This window comes from Strix aluco, chromosome 14 (genome assembly GCF_031877795.1).
Source record: "Strix aluco isolate bStrAlu1 chromosome 14, bStrAlu1.hap1, whole genome shotgun sequence".
Taxonomy (NCBI): Eukaryota; Metazoa; Chordata; class Aves; order Strigiformes; family Strigidae; genus Strix; species Strix aluco.
This window is the reverse complement of record NC_133944.1, coordinates 20,063,214-20,082,846: the sequence shown is the minus strand read 5'-3', so window position 1 is coordinate 20,082,846 and position 19,633 is coordinate 20,063,214. Positions and strand designations below refer to the sequence as shown.

Genomic DNA, 19,633 nt, shown 5'->3' with positions numbered 1-19,633 from the left:
TATTTACAAACAATAACTTTGAACTCAATACAAATGCTCTAAACTGATGCTAAACAGTTTATAAAAAAAAAATAAAAGGAAATCCAAAAAATCCTTTTGGCATTTATATACTAAAGTGGCCAATAAAAAGCTTTGGGTAGATAGAGAACACTATATTTACCAATAAAGCTTTTTGTAAACATTACTTTCAAACAAAACCACAGTTCTTTTAAGCATATATTGAGAAATACCATTTTTCTACTGTTGTTCACAAAGAGACAGTTACCAGAGCCAGTGATTAACAGCAATAATTACATTCAGGAGCACACAGACGTTCAAATCCTGAGATACATAAGCTGATACAGAGCCACCCAATGCAGACATCCACATCACTGACACATGTCATGGGAAAGGTTTTACGACCCAGTAGGTAAGTACTATAGCAAAGCCTTCAAGGAGATTAGAGACCCTATCACAGCTAGCAAGCTAAAAATACATGTAGCTCACATATTGTCAAACTTGTTTAAGAAACAAAGACGTATTTAAAGACTTCTTAGTTTGACTTTTTCCAAACTGCTTTTCAGTGCTCTCTAAATGTCACATCAGTCATTGTCCACATCCTAATGACTGTCTACATACATAATTAAGTGCTCTTTTCTTGTCTGTCTGTATTCTACCTTCTGTGTAACTCTTATTTCAGACCTTAGGGGCATAACTACAACTGCATATGAGCTCTATCTTACCGGCACTACAAGGACATTCAGATACTTCTGTTGCACATAGCCCAGTGCCTAGCAAGGTACCTTAGGACAAGCTGTGTCAAGTGTCCTAACAGCCAGATGAAAAAATGCCTCCTACCACTCCGGTAATCTGACAAAGTTCACATTTTTGTAGGCTGCATTGCTGCCTGAAATGCAGTTGTATACCTGTTCTCCCCAGACAGCACCCTTTTCCCTCCTCTTCCTCCTGAAATGTATTTGTGAGCCCAGTTTACACGGTGGTGGTGGAGTGCGTGGTAGAGAAGTTCTCCATGCGTATTCTGACCAGTTTCTCAGTGGGAACTGGCTGCAGGAAGAACTTGCAGGTGAAGACTTGCCGGCAGGCATTGCGGAAATTTTCCGAGAGGAAAGCGTAAATGATGGGGTTGATGCAAGAGTTCCCATAGGCTAAGCAGTGAGAGATGATGCGGAAGGTGAAGGAGATGTTGTTCAGGGGAAACTGCCCAAACTCTGCCCACATGGTGATGATGTGGTGTGGCAGCCAGCAGAGCAGGAACACGGTGACCACGAGAAGAACTGTCTGCGCTGTCTGGAAAAGACAAGGTCACATATTAAATGGTTGCAGTGATCAAGTGGGACTGTGGTATGGGTTAGTTTGCCTTCCTCTGTCAGTAGTGAAGGCAGCATAACACAGGCAACACAGACAACTGCCAGGTGGGCAAATTATGACAATGTGAAAAAGAATGCTAAGAAACAACCCTCCTCCCTGGAAAACAAGGATTACCTGGTTTTGGCTCAAGCAAATAACTCTATAGGCACTGGAGATAGTGCCCATAAAACCTCAAACAATACAGAGGCTGCAACAGGAATGCTAACTGTGTTACATGGAAGAGTGGAAATAATATCCCCTAACATCTGGAGGCTGAGGAACATTAAAGCTATTGAAAATAACTGCAGGGAATAACAGTCTGGCTGCAAGGAAATGTGCCACAGAGAGGAGTAACAAAGACTGACCTGAGGAGAAAGACTTTTCCAGTAGCTTCCCTCTTATGGGAGAAACCAAGAAAAACAATGCATGAAGGATTATTTTTTTTTAAATATGCAATGCTCTTTGGTTATAAATATTCCTAGCTAGACAATTACCTGAGGGAGGTTCACTGTGCCTGTGGAATCCCAGCCTGTGTGCTGGCTAGGCTAAAGATGTGCTCCTGCAGCTCTTGCTCTCCATTTAGGTTGGCCAGCCACCATCTCAAGCTGCCATTTGTAAATCCCAAAGCTCAACCTGAAGTAAAATTTTCCTGAAAACAGTGTTTTTTGAGGTCACCATCCAAAATGAGGGTTAACATGAGATGAGCTGTTGACTGCAGTTGTGGTAGCCACACAGCTGCAGCTGTGGAAGAGGAATGAGGGCTGAGGTGGTGCCTTGGGAGGGCTGAGGAACATGGCGGGGCAGCATGAGGGCGTGGCTGAGTGCTGCCAGGGTGGGAAGGGTGCAGGGAGGGCAGACACAGACCAAAGGTAGGTGGTACAAGCTGCTTGAGCTATTTTGGTGTGAAATTTAGCAGGCTGTTTTTATTTGGGTTTTGTTCCTTTTGTTGAGGGGGAAATGGTAGCCTGGGGAGAGGGGTTCAGGCTGTGAGGAACCTGGGCGGAGAGAGCACTGAAGGTGGAGAGTGAGGTGCCTGTGTTTTGGGGCTGCGAGTCCAGGCTGTCTGCTGTCCCTGAAGCAAACATCTTCACCAATGTAGACAAAGTCTCTTGCCCTGTAAATATCACTGTAAAGTTAATGTTCAGGGGACCTGCAGGATGCATACCAAGAAATAACTCAGTCTTTATTGAAGAGGTGTTTCTTCTCTTGAACAAAATCTCCTTAACCTTTTAGAGTTAAGGGTGTGTGTTATAACAAAAGCACTCCTTTTTTTTTTTTTTTTTCTTTCCCTGGAAGTCTTTGAAGAGGATGAAGAATGACTTTTATTTACTGTATGCTACAGTAAATAATATTAAACTGTAAGTTACTTCAACTTCCTTTCTGTAAGATCCTGAGGCCTGTGGGAGCAGGATCTCACTTTCCAAATTTAAGAAGGCTGAGGGTGTTGCTTTTCTCTCACTTTGTACTTCTAGTATATTCAGGGAATATTTAGCAAGGCTCGGAGGTTACTAACTTGGATCCCCTGAGAGCTTTTCCTAATGTTTTTGTAGGGTTAATTCCACCTAAATTCAGGAGTTTTCAAAAATACTAATGATAATGGAAGATGAGCATTTTTTTAATATATTTAATCCCTCCTTTTTGGCGTACTGCAGCAGATATGGAGCAGGTGGTTTTCCTCCTTTCCCCCCACCTGATTCTCAGCAAAATGTGTCTTTTCCAACTTTAGTATTTAGTGTTTCTCACTTGTATTTTGCCATTTCAATAAATACAACAATCTGCGAATATGCAGATATTATCCTTCCCCTAAAGAGAGCTGTTGTACAAGTAGGAGAAAAGCAATTGAGAAAAAAGAAAACTTGGGCTTCATTTCAGCTTAAGGTTTACAGCCTTACTAGTCTGGGTCAATGCTTCTGTCAATAATTCCCTTGCATGACTTCAGGTGAATAGTGTGTAATTACTTTCCTCGAAGAGGGATAATTTTTCAGTGAACAAAAACTCATTTAATCGGTGGTTATAATGGCTACATCTAGAAGTTGTTTTGTCTGCTAGAGAAGACCTGCAGGATTTCATATCTCATTTTAAAGCACTCTGTAGTATTCTATCACTATACCTGTTATGCTGAAATATATAAATAAAAGTTATAAAGGCTCAGGCTTACATACATCTAACACCAAAACACCTAAGCTGAAATATCTTTTAGGAGAGGGAAATCTTTTTCTCAGCCCACCCAAAATACAGCAAATGCAACAGCTGCTGCAAAACCTCTGTATGTTCTTTGAATTTTCTACAGCGCTGCACAGTTGGCATGACTTGCCAAATTAAGCATGTCTCCCAGGCAGTATTTCAGCGATGACCTGGGTGGCTGCATAGAGCTGGTCTTGAGAATGAGATTTTTGGGTTCCCATTAAACAGGGAGGTCATTTTATGGGTCATTTGCTCCTCTCTTGGTACCCTCTGTGGCTGTGTGCTTTGGGTGAGATGGAAATTGCAGGATGTATTAGGAAGTCTGCCCCTCTGTGGCATATGCTTGGCCTTGCTGAAAATATAACATGAGGAAAACAAGGAAATTGTGAGTACCAGAACTAATGAAGCAATGTTTCCTAAGGAATTATGTCTTAGATGGATTCTCTGGTGCCCTAAAGGACAGTAGTGGTACAACTGAAATACTTTTCCTCAGAGTATTTGCTGCCTTTCTCTACTCAGTAGCTCTCCAGGTACTTCTACTTTACCAGGTCCAGCTTCTACTTTAGTGATGGCTTCTTCTGTCTTTCTGTATCAATGAGTTAGATGTCATGTTCATGAATGTATACTGGCTAACAGAAGGCTTCTGTATTGCAGACTAACCAGATCATATTCTGGAGATGATGACAGCATGGAGAAATGACAGCATGCTCCGGGGAAGAGTGGAGTGACATACTTCATAGCAGAAAGAATATAAGGTGATTAGATCTTGGTGCATAACATTCGGGACTGTAACAACTGATTGTAGTCCTATACATGAGAACAGTGGGAGACACTACTAAAATATTTATAACTAAGTCTTATGTTTGTAACCTGTCTTGTTCAAAGGGGTTGGAGATATGGGGTGAAACTGGAGGAAATCTTTTTGTCTTCTAGGTTTTCCCATTTCACTTTAGTAGCTGCCCTATAATGACCTTGAAGTTTTCCAAGATTATTTAGAACTTTAAAAACTTTTTGATTTTTTTAAAATCTTAAAATACTTCGAAAGCCACTTGCAGCTCTAAGAATCTGCTATGCTTATATGTCTAGATATAGATCTTTATTAAGTATCTAGCTAGGTCTTACTTTATCTAGACAATTGGAGTTGGATCAGGACCTTCATATTATGCTGACCTTCCTAAGTAACAGTATTAAAATCTGCTGAACATGAAGGCACAGCAGAATTCTAATTATCGTTTATAACATACATTTAATTTGATCTTATATCTCAGTGAATCCCACTAAAGTATATTCTGCTTGCTAGAACAGTAGTCATGTGGGGGAAGGCTAAAAGGTGCTTTACATAGCAACTGCTTTTGCTTGTTTAAGCCTGCAGAAGAATCAACTGTGTGATAAAGAGGGGTTTTCTCTGTGTTGGACAGGCACCATCTTTGCTCTGTTTACATAGGGCCTGCAGCAATGATCTCCTGCAATAAAAACATATGATTATTGAAGTGGAAAAATGTGTTTGGATGTGAGCTAGATGTACCACCTTCACTTGTCTTAGTTACATTAAGAAGCCAGTTAAATCTGCTAACCTGTCTAGGAAGATGCTATTGCATCAGATCAAGATTTCTGTGTGGTTAAGAGAAAACATTTGCCTACAATACAAGTGGGGAAAAAAAAAAAAAAAGGGATTTCTGTCAAAGAGATCTCTCAAGTAAGTTTGCATTAATTTTGAAAGGCAGTAACCCGTAGGTTCATCCTATACCTGGCATACTTCAGGTGCTTCCTTTTTTTGCTTACTAGAATGCTGTCTGGCATACGAGGTGGCAAAGCATGTTTCCATGTGAGTGAACAACCAGCTTGCAAATGTCCTCAAACTGGTCACGCTGGCAACCAGGTGCTGTCCTTAAAAATATACTGGTATGATTAGAAGTTGATGGAATCGAAAGACACAGACATAGTGGTTCTGTGGGGTCTAGCTTGCCTATGTGGTATGATGGGTACTAAAGAAATTATTAATAAACAAGTCTCAGCTTTCACCAGCAATAATGGTGCTACTTTTTTACCCTCTATCAATGTTAAGTAGCTTAGGCTTGTTACTGAGGCAACCTTTCATAGCATCCTTCTCCTAAATTAGGGGGCTACAAGCACTGAAATACCCTTTTGAATAAGGGATAGATACCTAGAATCTTTTTTCCTTTTATTATGAAATAACAAACCACACATTTAACATAGGGCTGGGTATTAAAAAAATGGGTTTGCAGTTGCTATGTATTAGCACAAAGCTGTTTCTGAAGTCCAGCTATTTGGGATTTTGCAGATGGAAAACATAGACAATACTAGAGCAATAATATACATGACTCAAGAAACATGTTTTGGAAATGGAACTTGTGTCTGTTTTTTCAAGTTAGCGACTATCCAGTTAAGATAGAGAAAACTGAAATAAAACATTGTGTTTGGCTTTTAATGTAGTGGCTTTGTTGTAGCTAAAACCAATGTTAATATAGACTGTGACCAGCTGTGGAGGACTGATCCCAACAGCTTGTGTACTGTTTGAGTTTGTTCAGTGGGCTACAATAATTTGCATAGTTAATGGATAACTGTTGGTCTAGCTGTGCCCAGTTATGCTAGCCTTCTGGTTCATCTCCAAAGGTTCAGCGGGTCCATAACAGACATGTACAATGACCACTACTGGATTATCTAACTCCTAGAAGTCTTTCGAGCAGCTCCACAAAATAACTTAGTGCATTATATGTTGTACAGACAAAGTAAGTGTGCTTAAGTTATACAGTGAATCAACAGCATGGTGGGAAATGGAGACTAGGAGATGCACAAATTTTTTTGTTTGTCAGATAAATGAACTTCTCTCTTTATTCCCCCCTTACTCTTTCTGCCATGCACAGGTTGCCTAGAATTTACTTGCTTATTCATTTGTTATCTTTATAGGTGATCTGACTCTCATTTGTGCTTTCCTGCTTTTCTTTGTTTTTCCCTTTGACATTTTTTCAGCCCTGGCCAAGCTATTTCTTGCTTTTAGCCTTCCCTTGTCCTTCAAAAAGCAATAGGAAATGTGTTAAACCCTTTTTGGGGGAGATGCCTCATTCTGGAGGGTGATGATCTCTTTAGCATTGTGTTGGTTTTGGCTGAGATAGAGTTAATTTTCTTCACAGTAGCTAGTACAGGGCTGTGTTTTGGATTTGTACTGAAACCAGTGTTGATAATACAGAGATGTTTTCGTTATTGCTGGGCAGGGCTTACACAGAGCCAAGGCCTTTTCTGCCTCTCACACCTCCCCACCAGCGAGGAGGCTGGGGGTGCACAAGAATTCAGGAGGGGACACAGCTGGGACAGGTGACCCCAACTGACCCGAGGAATATCCCAGACCATATGGCATCACGCTCAGCATATAAAGCTGGGGAAGAAGGAGAAAGGGGAGTGTTTGGAGTGATGGTGTTTGTCTTCCCAAGTAACCATTACTCATGACAGAGCCCTGCTTTTCTGGAGATGGCTGAACACCTGCCTGCCCATGGGAAGTGGTGATCGAATCCCTTATTGCTTGCACACACAGCTTGTGCTTTACTTATTAAATTGTCTTTATCTCAACCCACAAGTTTTCTCACTTTTAATCTTCTGATTCTCTCCCCCACCCCACCGGGAAGGTGGGGAGAGTGAGCAAGTGACTGTGTGGTGCTCAGTTGCCGGCTGGGGTTAAACTACGACAAGCATTTGTTTGTGTTTGGAGCTGTTGTCCTTGCTAAGCTTCTAATGAAGCTGCCTCAACTTGTCAAGGGCAAAATTAAGATTGCCCTGTAATGAGTCAAATACTTTAAGTATACCATGGACTTACCTATTTTTGACAGAACTACCTGATACATTAGTTAATAAACATTTCTGAGATTAAAATATACGGTGGACAGATCAGTCTAAAGGTAGAGAGCTTGTCACTTTCCTGATCTACTCACAGTTTGAGACAGCTAGCTGCACATCTTTTTTCAGAGCTGATCAGACCATCCATTTGTACTGTGTACCTCAGCCACACAGAAATGGGATAGAACGTTCAATGAGGTTTTTATTAAACAGTACATTCACCCTGCAGAAAAACTGGGCTTCATTAGCGAGGCAACTGCTGTTTTCTGAATATGGTGGAAATTTTTTTCTCTTTTTGCTTCCATGATTCTGAAAGAAGCAGCATAAAGAAGCCTATGCCTATGTCTTATCAGCAAATAACAACTGGCCCTTCCTTTATTACTGCTCCGTGGGAGACTGTGGGATATAATGAATTTGTTTTGGACTTTGGGTCATCCTTCCCTTGATTCTCCAAAACTGGTTTCCGTTCATAATGTTCTGCTGTGACCCCAAATGCAGACTTATTCTAGCTCGTGCTGCTGCTTCTCACCATACCATACTTCTCAGCCTTTGTGTGTGAGCTGGGACTTTTCTCTTGACTTCTAATACAAAACCTATCTGATGATGTGATTTACTGATCATTTTTTTCTCCTGTTATGCTCATCTCTAACTTGCATCTCCTTTTCCCTAAAGTTTGAGAGGCAATTGGTGCATGTTTTGATTGCCTCAGAGTTGATTTGGGTAAGCTACAGAGTTTCAGACTTGGCTATAGATTGTACTTTTACTGTAGTGAAGGCTTGGCAAAAAATTAGTGACCCATGGTGCCCTAAGCTTTTGCTTTTAGATACTGCAGGTAAACTGTGTCAGTGTCCAGGAAGGACATGTGGCTTAGCAGTCTACCACTGTACTGCTGGAGGTACTTAACAACTTCTGAGGAAAACAATTTCTGTGGCTTTAGATTCTGGGATCCTCTTTTTCCTAAGACAGAAATCAGTCAAGAGCATCTCTTTGCTCCGAGTCACTTTTTAAGCTATCAGTTTCTTCTCTCCTGGTGCCAGGTTCTTCTCTCCTTTGTTCACAAATCTGACTCCCCCTGATGCATTTGCCAATATCCTTTTCCTTCCTACCCGTAAAGTTCTAACAAAAAGGAAGGTTAGATCAAAGCACAGTTTGATCTCCAGAAACATGCTTATAGCTTAGTGATAAATGCACAATGTTTCAAAGAGCAGATTCAAAAAACACCATACCTATTCTTAACTAACTTAATGTTGGGTAGCAGCTTCCTCTGCTTCAGAGCACTTTTCACTGCCCTTTGGTCTTTTTTTATTACACTTGAGTGTAATACTACTCTTCACTGGTCTGAAAATCACACTGGAAGTGCTTTTTTTCATTGTTCTGTGTTTTCTTTCTTGCAGTCAGAGATGGCAGTTGGCTGTCATGAAGAAGAGGGATTGAAGCAAATGGATTTTCAGTTGTTATCAGTTCATTTTGGTGACTTGCATTGTGCGCTAAGAGGTTTACTCTTCATTTTCCAGCAGCTTGCTTGCACTGTTGTAACTGGTCATCTGCACATCTCTCATTGTGTGATTATGTCACTAATCTCCTCTGTTGATGCTCTTAATACTCATTTTGTATTCATAAATGCCTATGAGCATTATGATATTCCTGTTATTCACTAATTGGTAATGACGCTTCCTATTCCTGCTGCCCTAGGCTTAGGAAATTAGGAAAACAACTTGCAGGATTTCACTTCTGATGAATATTCTTTTGCTGGATGGATCCCAGGATCTCCAATACACATTTGCTGTACTTCCTGTTGTTCAAGTGCCAAGCCCTTGAACATCGCATTCATTAATTCTATATGAAAACCTTCCATTTGTGTGAACAGAAGCCAAAGAAATAGTTCAGCATATAGGAAAGCAGCTGCACTGCAACTTCTGTCTGCCTTTCTTGGCCAAAGTGTTTAGGAATAACCGTCTACCTTGAAGGAATTCTGTATGTTTTACCTCAAGCTGTTGTATGACCTTCAAAATGCAGTGCTCCAGGGAGCGCCCCAAATCAACTCTGAATGTATTTGTGTTTACTTAGTTCTGGGAGAAATGAACAGCTAATTTGCATGTACGTAAATATAAGGTGGTGAATAGCTGAGCTAGGTCATGAGCTGAGGAAGAAAACAGCTTCACAGAGACAGATGTGCTTTGAACTGACCGTTACAATTTTTGGGCAAGATTGTGGACTTATGATAGTTTTGTGAACAGCTTGGTTCTCAACTAGTGGTTAGAGGGGAAATTTTAAAAAAGTAATAAAATGAGGCAAATAAAATTTTAGGAATTATTAGGAAAGGAATAGAGAACAAAACAAGAGACACTGCTCTCCCACCTGGTAAGCATGGGTCACCTTTCTGTTGCAGTGAAACAATAGAAAAGCGTAGTACTAACTTTAAATGGCTCAATTGGTCTGTTAATTGGAGCTTTTGGCCTCAAGGTTCCACAATTTCTACTGTCATTTCAAGGGAGCTTGCAAAATAGCTGAGAAATTCACATTCCCAGAAACGTTCTTAAATTTGAGAGAGCATTTCAGATTGTTCAGTTTGCAAGTCTTGTTATTTGTTCTTTAATGATGTACAGGACAAAACTGAGTAAACATTAAGGAACCCTGGGGTGTTCCAAAGGCCAGTAAAACACCACAGGGCCATTTCACGATCAGAATAGATCTTGGCTCGCATTAATTTCCGTTGTTAAATCATCTTATTTACTGCAACTGTACATTCAGAGTTCCTAGGGCTGGGTTCTTAAACACTTTTCAACACTGTCAGACAGGGAATTGTTAACTTTCCTTGGAGCCAAATTACAGACTTGCTGTACTCTGCATAATGCAGGAAAGAAGTAATGGAACTGAAATATATTTTAGTTGTGATAGAGGGGTGCACAGGATTTCTTAGCATGTGGTCTTGCTGGCTGGCCTCAGGAAATGATTATCCAAGACTGCAGGGGGAATCCTGTAGCATCACACCATCTCAGTTTTAAGGTTGGCAATCTTGTACAGCTAGTGTGGCATTAAATGGGGAAACAAGCTCTCATGTGTATCTTCTGCAAGCACTGTCTTAGTTCATCATGCAGAATTTCAGCCTAAGCTTGCAAAAGTCCTAAACTTCTTCCTTGGTCTAATGGATAGAATGAAATCCACACTGGAACCCCAGGTATATTTTGTGGCAACGTTGTCCAGGAGACAACAGCAGGGTCTTCAGATCCTGTTGAAGTGAAGCCTGGCATTTAAGACTTATTTAGAGAAGGTGCTTCATATACCACTGTGCACTGGAAACTTTTTGACAAGGCTCCCTTGAGGGGAAATTGGGTGGCCGTGCCACTCTGTTTTAGGTGTATGTGTCAGAGCTCCTCTTAATTGCACAGATAGCTAAAAAACTTAGAATTGTTTTAACTTTTAACTGGGTTTTGTTTCCATTCTTGGGTAGCAGGCAGTAGGCACGCTTGTCTGCATGCACAGCTCTGCTCAGTCCCCGGGCAGCCGCTGCTCCTCAGCTGGGTGCAGACAGGGCGCACCAGGTAAGTCTGCACGGAAGGCTGGGCACAGCGCTGGGGGGACAGGCACTGGGAAACCATGCTGTCAGAAAAGGGCAGGAAGAAGTGGTAGAGAAAATACGCAAGAGAGTTCTTAGAATAACAAATTTCTAGTGTGGTAGTTCATTAAGCTTTCTTTCCATGGGTTTGATTTATTAAAAAAAAAAAAAAAGCTTTTTTTTTTTTTTAAAAAAAGGCATTGGTACAGACTGCTGTTACAATATGCCCTTTAAAGGGAGAGGTCGAGCTACAGTACCAAGTATCTAGGCTCCAGTAATATACTTCACATGCTCAAATTCAGTTAAATCCAGTATTGTTTTGCTTTCTTTGCTACAGCAATGCGACTAGTAAAGTCAGACACCACTATGACTGTTCATTTGGCCGTATTATCATCATCTCTTTTAGAAATAGCCCTAGGTCTGCATCTAGCAGTTTCTCTCACTTGTTCTGTAAGTGTTGCCCTTACTGAGATTCACATGTTGTTTCCAGGATATACTAACAGCAGATAAAATACTGACTCCTCTATGACCTTTCAGGTGGCTTGAATTGGGATTTGTCCCTGTAATACTTCTTCACTGGATGCATTTCTGTGTTCCATGGCTCAAACTAAGTGAATTAGGATGATGTCTCTTCTGCCTGTTATCAGTGTTTACAGGATTTGGGGACAGGGAATGATACTATACTAAGACTCCAACAAGGTCAATGAAAGCTATAGATCCAGAAATAAGTCATGATATTTTAAAAAATCTTACCTAATATTACTGGTTTTTTTAGAAGCAGCCTGTGATGGAGAATAATAGCAATGTGTTATCAGCCAGCATGTGGAATGCTGTTTATGAGAAGTCCCTTCCCTAAGCTCTATGGCATTTGCTTTGTTTCTTAATTATGTTTTATCTTGAAGCGTTCTATCTTGAGGCGTCTGTATAACACAAAACAGAAGAGACCTTATAGTTTCTGAAATTCTGAATGACAAAAACTTTTTGCAGTGGTAACGTGGGCAACCATTTCACTGAAAAATCTTGTTCAGCAAGGACTGTGAGTCTGCAATTTGATTCTTTTGAGACTTTTACTCACATGTGTAGGCCAGATGAACTTAGTGAGATCTGAATAGGTAGCTGTTTGCAAAATTTACTCTTTATCTGTTAAAAAAACCCAGACAACAAACCAAAACAACCCCAAACCTTTAAACCAAACAGACAAAAAAACCCTAACAGACCAAACCCAAAACCTCTTCCCTTAGGGGTGGGAGGAGCATACTAGTTCAAGTGTCCTGCTTTCTTGAAATTATAGGAATGAAGTAGGAACTGAGTGGTGTAGTTCCATACTGTAGTCTTTTTTACCAGTATGACACTTTGTTTTCCATATCAGTGTGGTAAAGATACACTCCAAATTAACAGATGTGAATCAGGTAATTTTATCACCTTGTATTGGAAGACTGTGTTACATTTTCGTTTGATAGATCAAGGCAATTAGGGTTTAGCCGCTGAAGTCATGCATGTATTTCAGAACAAGCTAGATGTTCTGTATATGCTAAATCAGCCTTTCAAACATGGAGCAAGGTTCAATTGTCAAACATCTTTGAGCAAAATAAGCAAAAGCTGTTCACTTAATCTCTGATGAAATTTATGAATTAAAATGAAGCAAAATTAATAATAGTCCAATTAAGTACATATGAAGGAAGCTAATTTAATAGAGCTGACATGCACATACGAATTTCCTATTAGGCTCTAATGTGAAGTGCTCTTAGGAAGATCTGCTTTTAATGATTGACACTCAATGTGTTTCAAGTATACTGTGAAAGTGTATGCAGGAATTGAGTGTGTCTGCAACCTACCCAAGAAAGAATCCTTATAACGTGCTAAGAGAAGTGGTTGAAACAAAAAAATACTTTAAACAGGTATACTAAAGATGCTGTCTGGCCTGCAGAAAGGCTAGATGGGCAATTTCTACACAGAAGGTGCTGGAAGGAGACAAACTGTGGAAGATGATGTGTGTGTATAGAGGAATGTATTTGATTTTTCTTTCATGTGAAGGGACTGCCTATTTAAATAGGCCTAACTGTGCCAAATGGAACAAGAATTGCTACAGGGCACTTCAGAATTATGGCCAGGGAAATACTTAAGGGGAGGGAGGAAGAAGTGCTATACCATTAACTTGTTTGAACAAGTAAAGTCAAAGGTATTTTTTTAAGGTTGGTCCTCTCAGCCATATCTAATCAGGAAACCCAAAGCTGAAGAAACTGTAGAGCTGTTTTTCATCTAACTCTACAGGCCAAATCTGAAAACACATTTGAAAAAAATGACTCTCATAAATGAAATTCTGTATCTTACTGCTTTATGGGAAAATGATGGTAGTAACTTTTGACTGTTGGTAGCATTCTCTTTAAATATAGCAAAGAAATGGGTAGTGTGCCATTCATATATATGTAAGGAAAGGCGGGACGGGAATTTAAACCAACCAAACTGTTTAGGGATTTGTTGGTGATTTTGAGACCTAAAGCAACTTTTCAAACTTGTGAAGCCATGTAATTATTCTATGCAAAATGACAGTGTTTCTTAGCACTTTATTGCTGTATTTTACATAAACAAAATTATTAACAGATCTTGGTTGCCTTTTCTCATGGCAGCTGTTAAGCACTCTGGCCATGCATTCTGCTTGTAGTCTGCACTATTTGCCCCAGAAATGCTACTCTTTGTTCTCAAATTTTAATTCACAGTATATCTGTAGCAGCATCAGCATTCATCAGAAGGTCAGTAGGCAAAATAAGGTGCGGTGTTCTTCAGCATAGTCTGTTTCATCTAGGTCTGGCGGTGTTCCTGCAGCAGGCAATACGTGGCAGCTAATTCTTGCATAATTTATTGCCTTAGAAAAGGTGATTTAAAAGAATGTTTATCAGAACCTACTTGAAATTAGATGAGCTGGACTAATAACATTAATCTCAGTGCGGTTCAGGAACAAGCAGCTGAACAAAGTGGAATTTGTGAGGTGTTACGCTTACTTTGTGAACTCAGGAACTGAACACAGAAAACATTATCAAAAACACTCTAAGGGGAAAGGGGAAGTAATTCCCATCAAGGAAATATTGTGTGTGGCATATTATAACTTCTACAGTCATCTTGAGATAATATTGCAAATATCAGTTGAGTTCTATCCTTATGGGTGGTGTAGGTGCAAGACCAATTTTTGGTTGATAGTCATAAGTATATTACCAACAAAACTGTGTATGTTAATGAATGTAATGAACCAGTAGAAACTAAATATAATCTATAGTTAAATCTGGTTAGGATTAGGCATAAAGGACTGGCAAAATCTCTGTAACAGTTCTAAATCAACTAGAAGCAGCACAGACCATTAGAACATTAGCACAATATTGCAGAGGATACACCTGAAAGATAATATTATTTTTGTATTAAAAACCCTTGAGTTTTGTTCGAGATGCTACCATAGCTGCTAAACTGCACAGTTAACCTCTTAAAGTACCTCTGCTTTTTCCTGAAAAGGTTGATCATGAAGACATGTATGTGATGAGAACTGTACATTTTTCTGTGATACCTTAGCTGCATACAGAACTTTAACCTATGAAGATTGGTTTCTTTCCGAGATAAGGAACAGATGGCTAGGTAATGTTTAGGGATATGCCTTTTTGTCTCCATTACAGTAAGTCTCTTTGGCAAAAAAGAAATCAATACAGGTAGTGGTTCAAGTTATTATGAGATATAGCTGCAGCATGCTGAAAATCTAGTATCTTGAATTCTTCATCTTGTGAGCGATCTAGATTTATAGTGGGGTCCTGTAACGCTAGTGAATAAATCACTGGACGCAACATGTCATGCCCAGAGGTGGTTCTGTGTTTCGTAACATGTAGCTTGTTGCACCTGTGGTACCAGTGTCTGTCTTTTTTTGCTGTGTCTTGCACCCTTTTCAATCAAATGGCCATGTTTGCTGTAATGACCCTCACTTTTGTCATAGACAGAATCATGGCAACATCTTGCAGCGCTGCTCTAATGTGGCACGTAGATGCTGAAACTGGCCAGTGCATTGGTTGAGAGCAAATTGAAGCATTCCCTAGTCATCTCCACTGGCTGTGACATCTGCTCAGAGATGCACACACTGCTCATTTGGGTTGTACAGTTGCTGTGCTGCTGGCACAGACTGTGACCTGACTGTCCTATCAGCAGTTAATGATAGTACTCCATTACTTCCTGTCTTTGACTAGCCAGATAGCCTACTGTGTCACTTACTGCTGCACACTCAACAATTATAACATTTTTGACTGAAATAGAATTTTCCCCTTCACATCAGGTAAATCTGATGTTGCATCATTGAAGTCAGTGAGTTTTGCTACCTGAAAACTTCTATTAATTATGGCTTATTCACTCTAAGATTCTTAGACAGAAAAAAAAAAAATCTATCCTTAATGTTTTTCCCAGTAAATGCTGGCAATTCTGCTTATTTCATGTAGCTTGAGCCAGGGATAAACCTGTTCTTTGGCTTGCAAAGGGATCAAACCAGGATCTGAATCCACCACCTACTTAGATGCAGCCCCTAAGAAAGATCTTAAATGCCAGCTGCAGCAAAACTGAAGTACTTAATTTTCGGAGTTCTTCATGTATTTTGCTATTAGCTTGCTGAGATGTACTCAAAACACCTAGATATTTTTATAGTCAGAGTATCTTACTAGCTGCCAATGTAAAAGGACCATGTTTGTGGGATTCTATTATAGTACAATAAATCAAAAGGCAGTCCAGCAGGCATGTATATAGAGATCAATATAGCATTTCAATAATGGCATCATTGTGCACTGTGTCTGTAAAGATATAACAACCTGTCAACATGAATTCTGAACCTGAGCTGGTACATGAACGACACTTCAGTACGCGGATGGAGCTTGAAAAGGCTATTAGTTATTTCAGAAACCTGACATACCTACTATATTGTAGTCAGTGTACAGATAAAACCAAAGATCTTTACCTTCTTCTTTGATCTCTCAGACTTCTTGGAAATGTTCTTTACTTTCGTATGGAGATGATATAAAACCTTGGAGGAAAAAAGGAGCAATATATTGAATGGGAAATTTAATTGTGTATATTAATATTTGAACTTCTCATATAAGCACCAGAAAGTAAAATAACTGTTTTAACATGACTTCAACCAAAGCTGAATTTGATGCTTTGAGACTTCTAATTCTAAGCCCTCCACAGTTCTTTCTCCTTCAAGAAACAAGGTTTGGAAAAAGCATTAAACCTGCTATGCTTCCAGAAGATGTGATTCAGCATATATTAAGAGCTAAGCTGACAGTATGTTGAAATCCACAGGAGCCTTTCCATGGATTTTGAATTTTAGATTGTGCCTCAGATTATATACATTTATTCTCTAGACTGATTATATACACAGGCAGAGAGCAGGCTGCCAGTACTGTGCTCTGGTGTGACTGTCCTGCTGCTCCTGAATGCAGCACTAACAAATGGGGCAGTCAGAGTGGGTTGTCCTTTCAGAGGGAGAGTCATAAGAAATGTTAGAGCACTGTAGGGAAATTCTCAGTTAACAACATCTAGATCAAGCTTTTGAAACCTGATTACAACACATTGGTAACCTGGCAATGTTTATACTCTAGCCTTTGGAGCCAACAGACTAAATTTTCTAAAGCAACTAATGAACTAAAAAATGCCTCTAAATACTGTTTACCTTCCAGTTGCTGCTGTGCTCACCTAGGGCAGTGAGGGGACAAACAGCTGGAGCTACAGTGACAGGAGTTAAGAGCTCTAGTGGCCTTTTCCTCTTGTGACAAGCAAGGCCTGAGTTTTAGAGATTTTTAGCTTCAGTCTAAGTGCATTGTCCTGTCCTTAGCACTGATGATAGCAGAACAGATTAGTATTGAAAGTAATGTATTTTTTTATTAAACAGACATGAACTTAATTTCCAGGAAAACTTTTTTTTCCCAAGAGGGCAGGCCTGCAACTGACTAGTGACAAGGAAGCTCAGTCGCTGGCAGTCCCATGGCACTCTACAACAGGGTATTAGTTCAAAATTCACAGAAAATTTATTCTGCATGCTAGCACAACTCACAGGCTTACTATCAGTCTTAAACATGCTAAAGATCAATAAGGAGAAACCAAAAATTTGAGCAATAGCAATCCACAAGAAGAAAGGAAGAGATTTCTTGCTGAATAAAACTCTGATCCCAAGATCTCTTTTTGCAAGTCTTTGCAAGACACAGTGTCTGAGCTTTGTGTCAAAAAAAAAAAAAAAGAGAGAGAAAGGAAAGAAAGAAATCTGGGTGATGTCTTTATCTAATACTGTTTCTGTACACTTACTGCATAGTTTCTTCCTCCATGGCTTTTTGCTCTTGCCAGGAACAAAGATTTGTTATCAAGAAAGAACAAACTGAAAAGTAGGGAAAACAGCAAGAGTCTTCAGGGGATTTGGGTGTCAGGATGGGTGTCAATTTAGCAGTTGTAATGCTTTTAGTGAGCTGGTATAATTTCATTCTCTGTTTTCCTTCCCTCCCCCTGCCTCAGAGAAGTATTCTATACCAGGAAAGAATATGGAAAGGCTTGGATCTATTATTTGTTGGCTGGGTAGCTTGAGTGTACACATCCAAGCCACCAAGAGTCTGGGAGTGATCTTTCCCTCCATTTAAACATTACTTGCATTCCTCTCACCCACCTTGGCATAGCAGCAGGTGATGAGCACCAGGGGCAGGAGGTATCCCACCAGCAGGATGGTAATCTTGTAAATCTGCTTGGCTCTTGAACCATTTGCCCAGTGCTCCCAGCAGAAGGAGCTGTTGGGTGCTTGCTGATGACCACTCATGAGGCTCTGGTGCTGGGCCACAGGGATGGCAATGAGCAGTGAGAGCAGCCAAATGACACCCACGCCTAGGGCAGCGTTGCGCTTGCTGCGGATGCAGGGTGAACGCCTGGCATGGACCACAGCAATGTATCTGTCCACAGACATAGCCACCAGAGTAAAGATGCTGACCAGCATTGTTGCCATGGCCAAGTAGTGAACCCACTTGCAAAAGAAGGCGCCAAAGATCCACTCTGGCAGGGAGTAGATGGTGGCCTGGAAGGGGACGCAGAAGAGCAGAAAGGAGAAGTCTGCAATGCTCAAGTTCAGGATGAAGATGTTGGTAGCGCTGCGTGATGGGCGTCCCCCAGGTCGGAGACGCCCCAAAACAACAAACACCAATGTGTTTCCCACCATTCCCAGGAGGAAAATAAACCCAAAAACCACTGGTACAATCACCACCTCCGGGCCACCCCTGGTTGCTCCTGACCAGCATGTTGGAGTCCCTGTTTGATTAGTCTCGAGGCTGCATTTGCTGGTGTTGGCTCCATTGGAAAGCACAAAGTTGTCTTCCTGCTCCTCCATGGATCCAGGTTCCTTGGAAGGCAGGGAGCAGTCACTGTAGCCCTGAGTGCTATTGGGCAGGTCTGTGTTTGTTAGTGGTGGCCAGAGGCTGAATGCTTGGGTTTTCCAAGCTCTGTGTCTTTCCTTTGGGGAGCAATTTTCTTCAGATGATTCTTTCAAGCTCTGTCTGTCTCTGGTGCAGGTTCTTGCAGGAACTGGCAAAAAAGGGAGTTGAGGAGTTTGTTTCACCCAAGAGGTAACTGCAGGTTTGGCAGCTGGTGCTGCTCATGTGGCAGAGTAAAAGTCCGTGCCAGAAGGGCTGAGGATGAGGCTGCCCTGGGAGCTTGGAGCAGAGGCGAAGCGGCTGCAGCTCGGGTTCCTCATGCCCCTCCTCTTCAGCTTCCCTCCCACGCCAGTCCCTGGATCTGCGGCTGTCATACCTGCTTTCCCGGCTCTGCTCGGAGCTGTAGCAGAGAGAACAAATGCTGTCTGTGACCTGAGCCCTTCAGAAAATAGCCCCTGATCAGCTCTGTCCCCATACATTACTACTCACGAGGAGGGGAGGAGCAGAGCAAAAGCAAGTTCTCATCCAAAGGGATGGGTCAAGCAGCAGCTGCTGAGCGATAGTGTGCAGCTCCGTGAGGAGCAGCATGAGGAGGAAAAAAGGCTAAAATATGTTTTCTGTCAACAGAGCAGGATTTATTTTTTTGTTTCGTAGCCTTTAATGTACTCATATTAGAGCATAATGCAATCTGAATAGTTGTGTTTTCAGCACAAAAACCTGGGAGAGCCTTAGATTCAGCAGCTGGGTCCTGCCACTCCTTGGATATCTGCCCAAATTCCTTAGTGCCTGAATATTCAGAGATCTTGTTGTTTCTGCTGTAAAGAAGTTCTGGGCTCAGCCCAGTAGCGCCAAGAGCACTTGCACTGGAAAAGCAAAAGTTCAGTCTTGGTAGCTGTAAGCAGCTGTAATATTCCCTGCCAGGGAACAGAGATATAGATTAAAAAAAAAAAAAAAAAAGAAGAAAAAAAGTTTTATTAAGGATTAATAATTTATTGTGGTTTTTATGCTTACTTATAGAAACAGTATGTATGTTTTAGAAGGCACTAAGTAACTTGGTTTTAATAGTCTGTTTCCTCATGTTTCTTAAGGGATTCTGTGAACTCCACAGGCAGTAAAAAGGGAATAAAGTTAGGCAAACATTAACCATACCTGCACACAGTGATTTATGCACGCAGGACAGCTTCTTGCATAGAAGAGTACACATCTCTGTTTTCCATGGTTACAAGTCTAGGCACTTGGTCAGAGTGGGCCAGCACTTGCTCCTGTGAATGTAAGGGTC

The 19,633-nt window shown here is 40.8% G+C and overlaps 2 protein-coding genes across 2 annotated transcripts in view; one reads left to right on the top strand and one right to left on the bottom strand.

Moving 5' to 3' along the window:
* Positions 1-969: 969 nt before the first annotated feature.
* Positions 970-18,311, bottom strand: LOC141929911 (galanin receptor type 1-like). The gene is made up of 3 exons (XM_074839968.1): positions 17,604-18,311; positions 15,909-15,974; positions 970-1,287 (listed from the first exon to the last, which is right to left on the bottom strand). The coding sequence occupies exons 1-3, from the start codon at positions 18,309-18,311 to the stop codon at positions 970-972; spliced, it is 1,092 nt and encodes a 363-aa protein (XP_074696069.1).
* The window catches only part of LOC141929909 (dipeptidase 2-like), a 47,447-nt gene continuing 32,045 nt past the window's right edge, over positions 4,232-19,633 (top strand). Inside the window, exon 1 of the mRNA XM_074839964.1 lies at positions 4,232-4,286. The gene's annotated coding sequence lies outside the window, so the exon portion shown is untranslated. The remainder of the gene's footprint in view (positions 4,287-19,633) is intronic.

Coding starts and splice junctions, on each gene's coding strand:
- LOC141929911 (XM_074839968.1), bottom strand. CDS start 18,311: ATGGAGGAGCAGGAAGACAACTTTGTGCTTTCCAATGGAGCCAACACC. Junction 15,975..17,603: donor TCACCTGCTGCTATGCCAAG/GTGGGTGAGAGG, acceptor TTTTCCTCCAAG/GTTTTATATCATCTCCATAC. Junction 1,288..15,908: donor CTGAGAGATCAAAGAAGAAG/GTAAAGATCTTT, acceptor TGTCTTTTCCAG/ACAGCGCAGACAGTTCTTCT.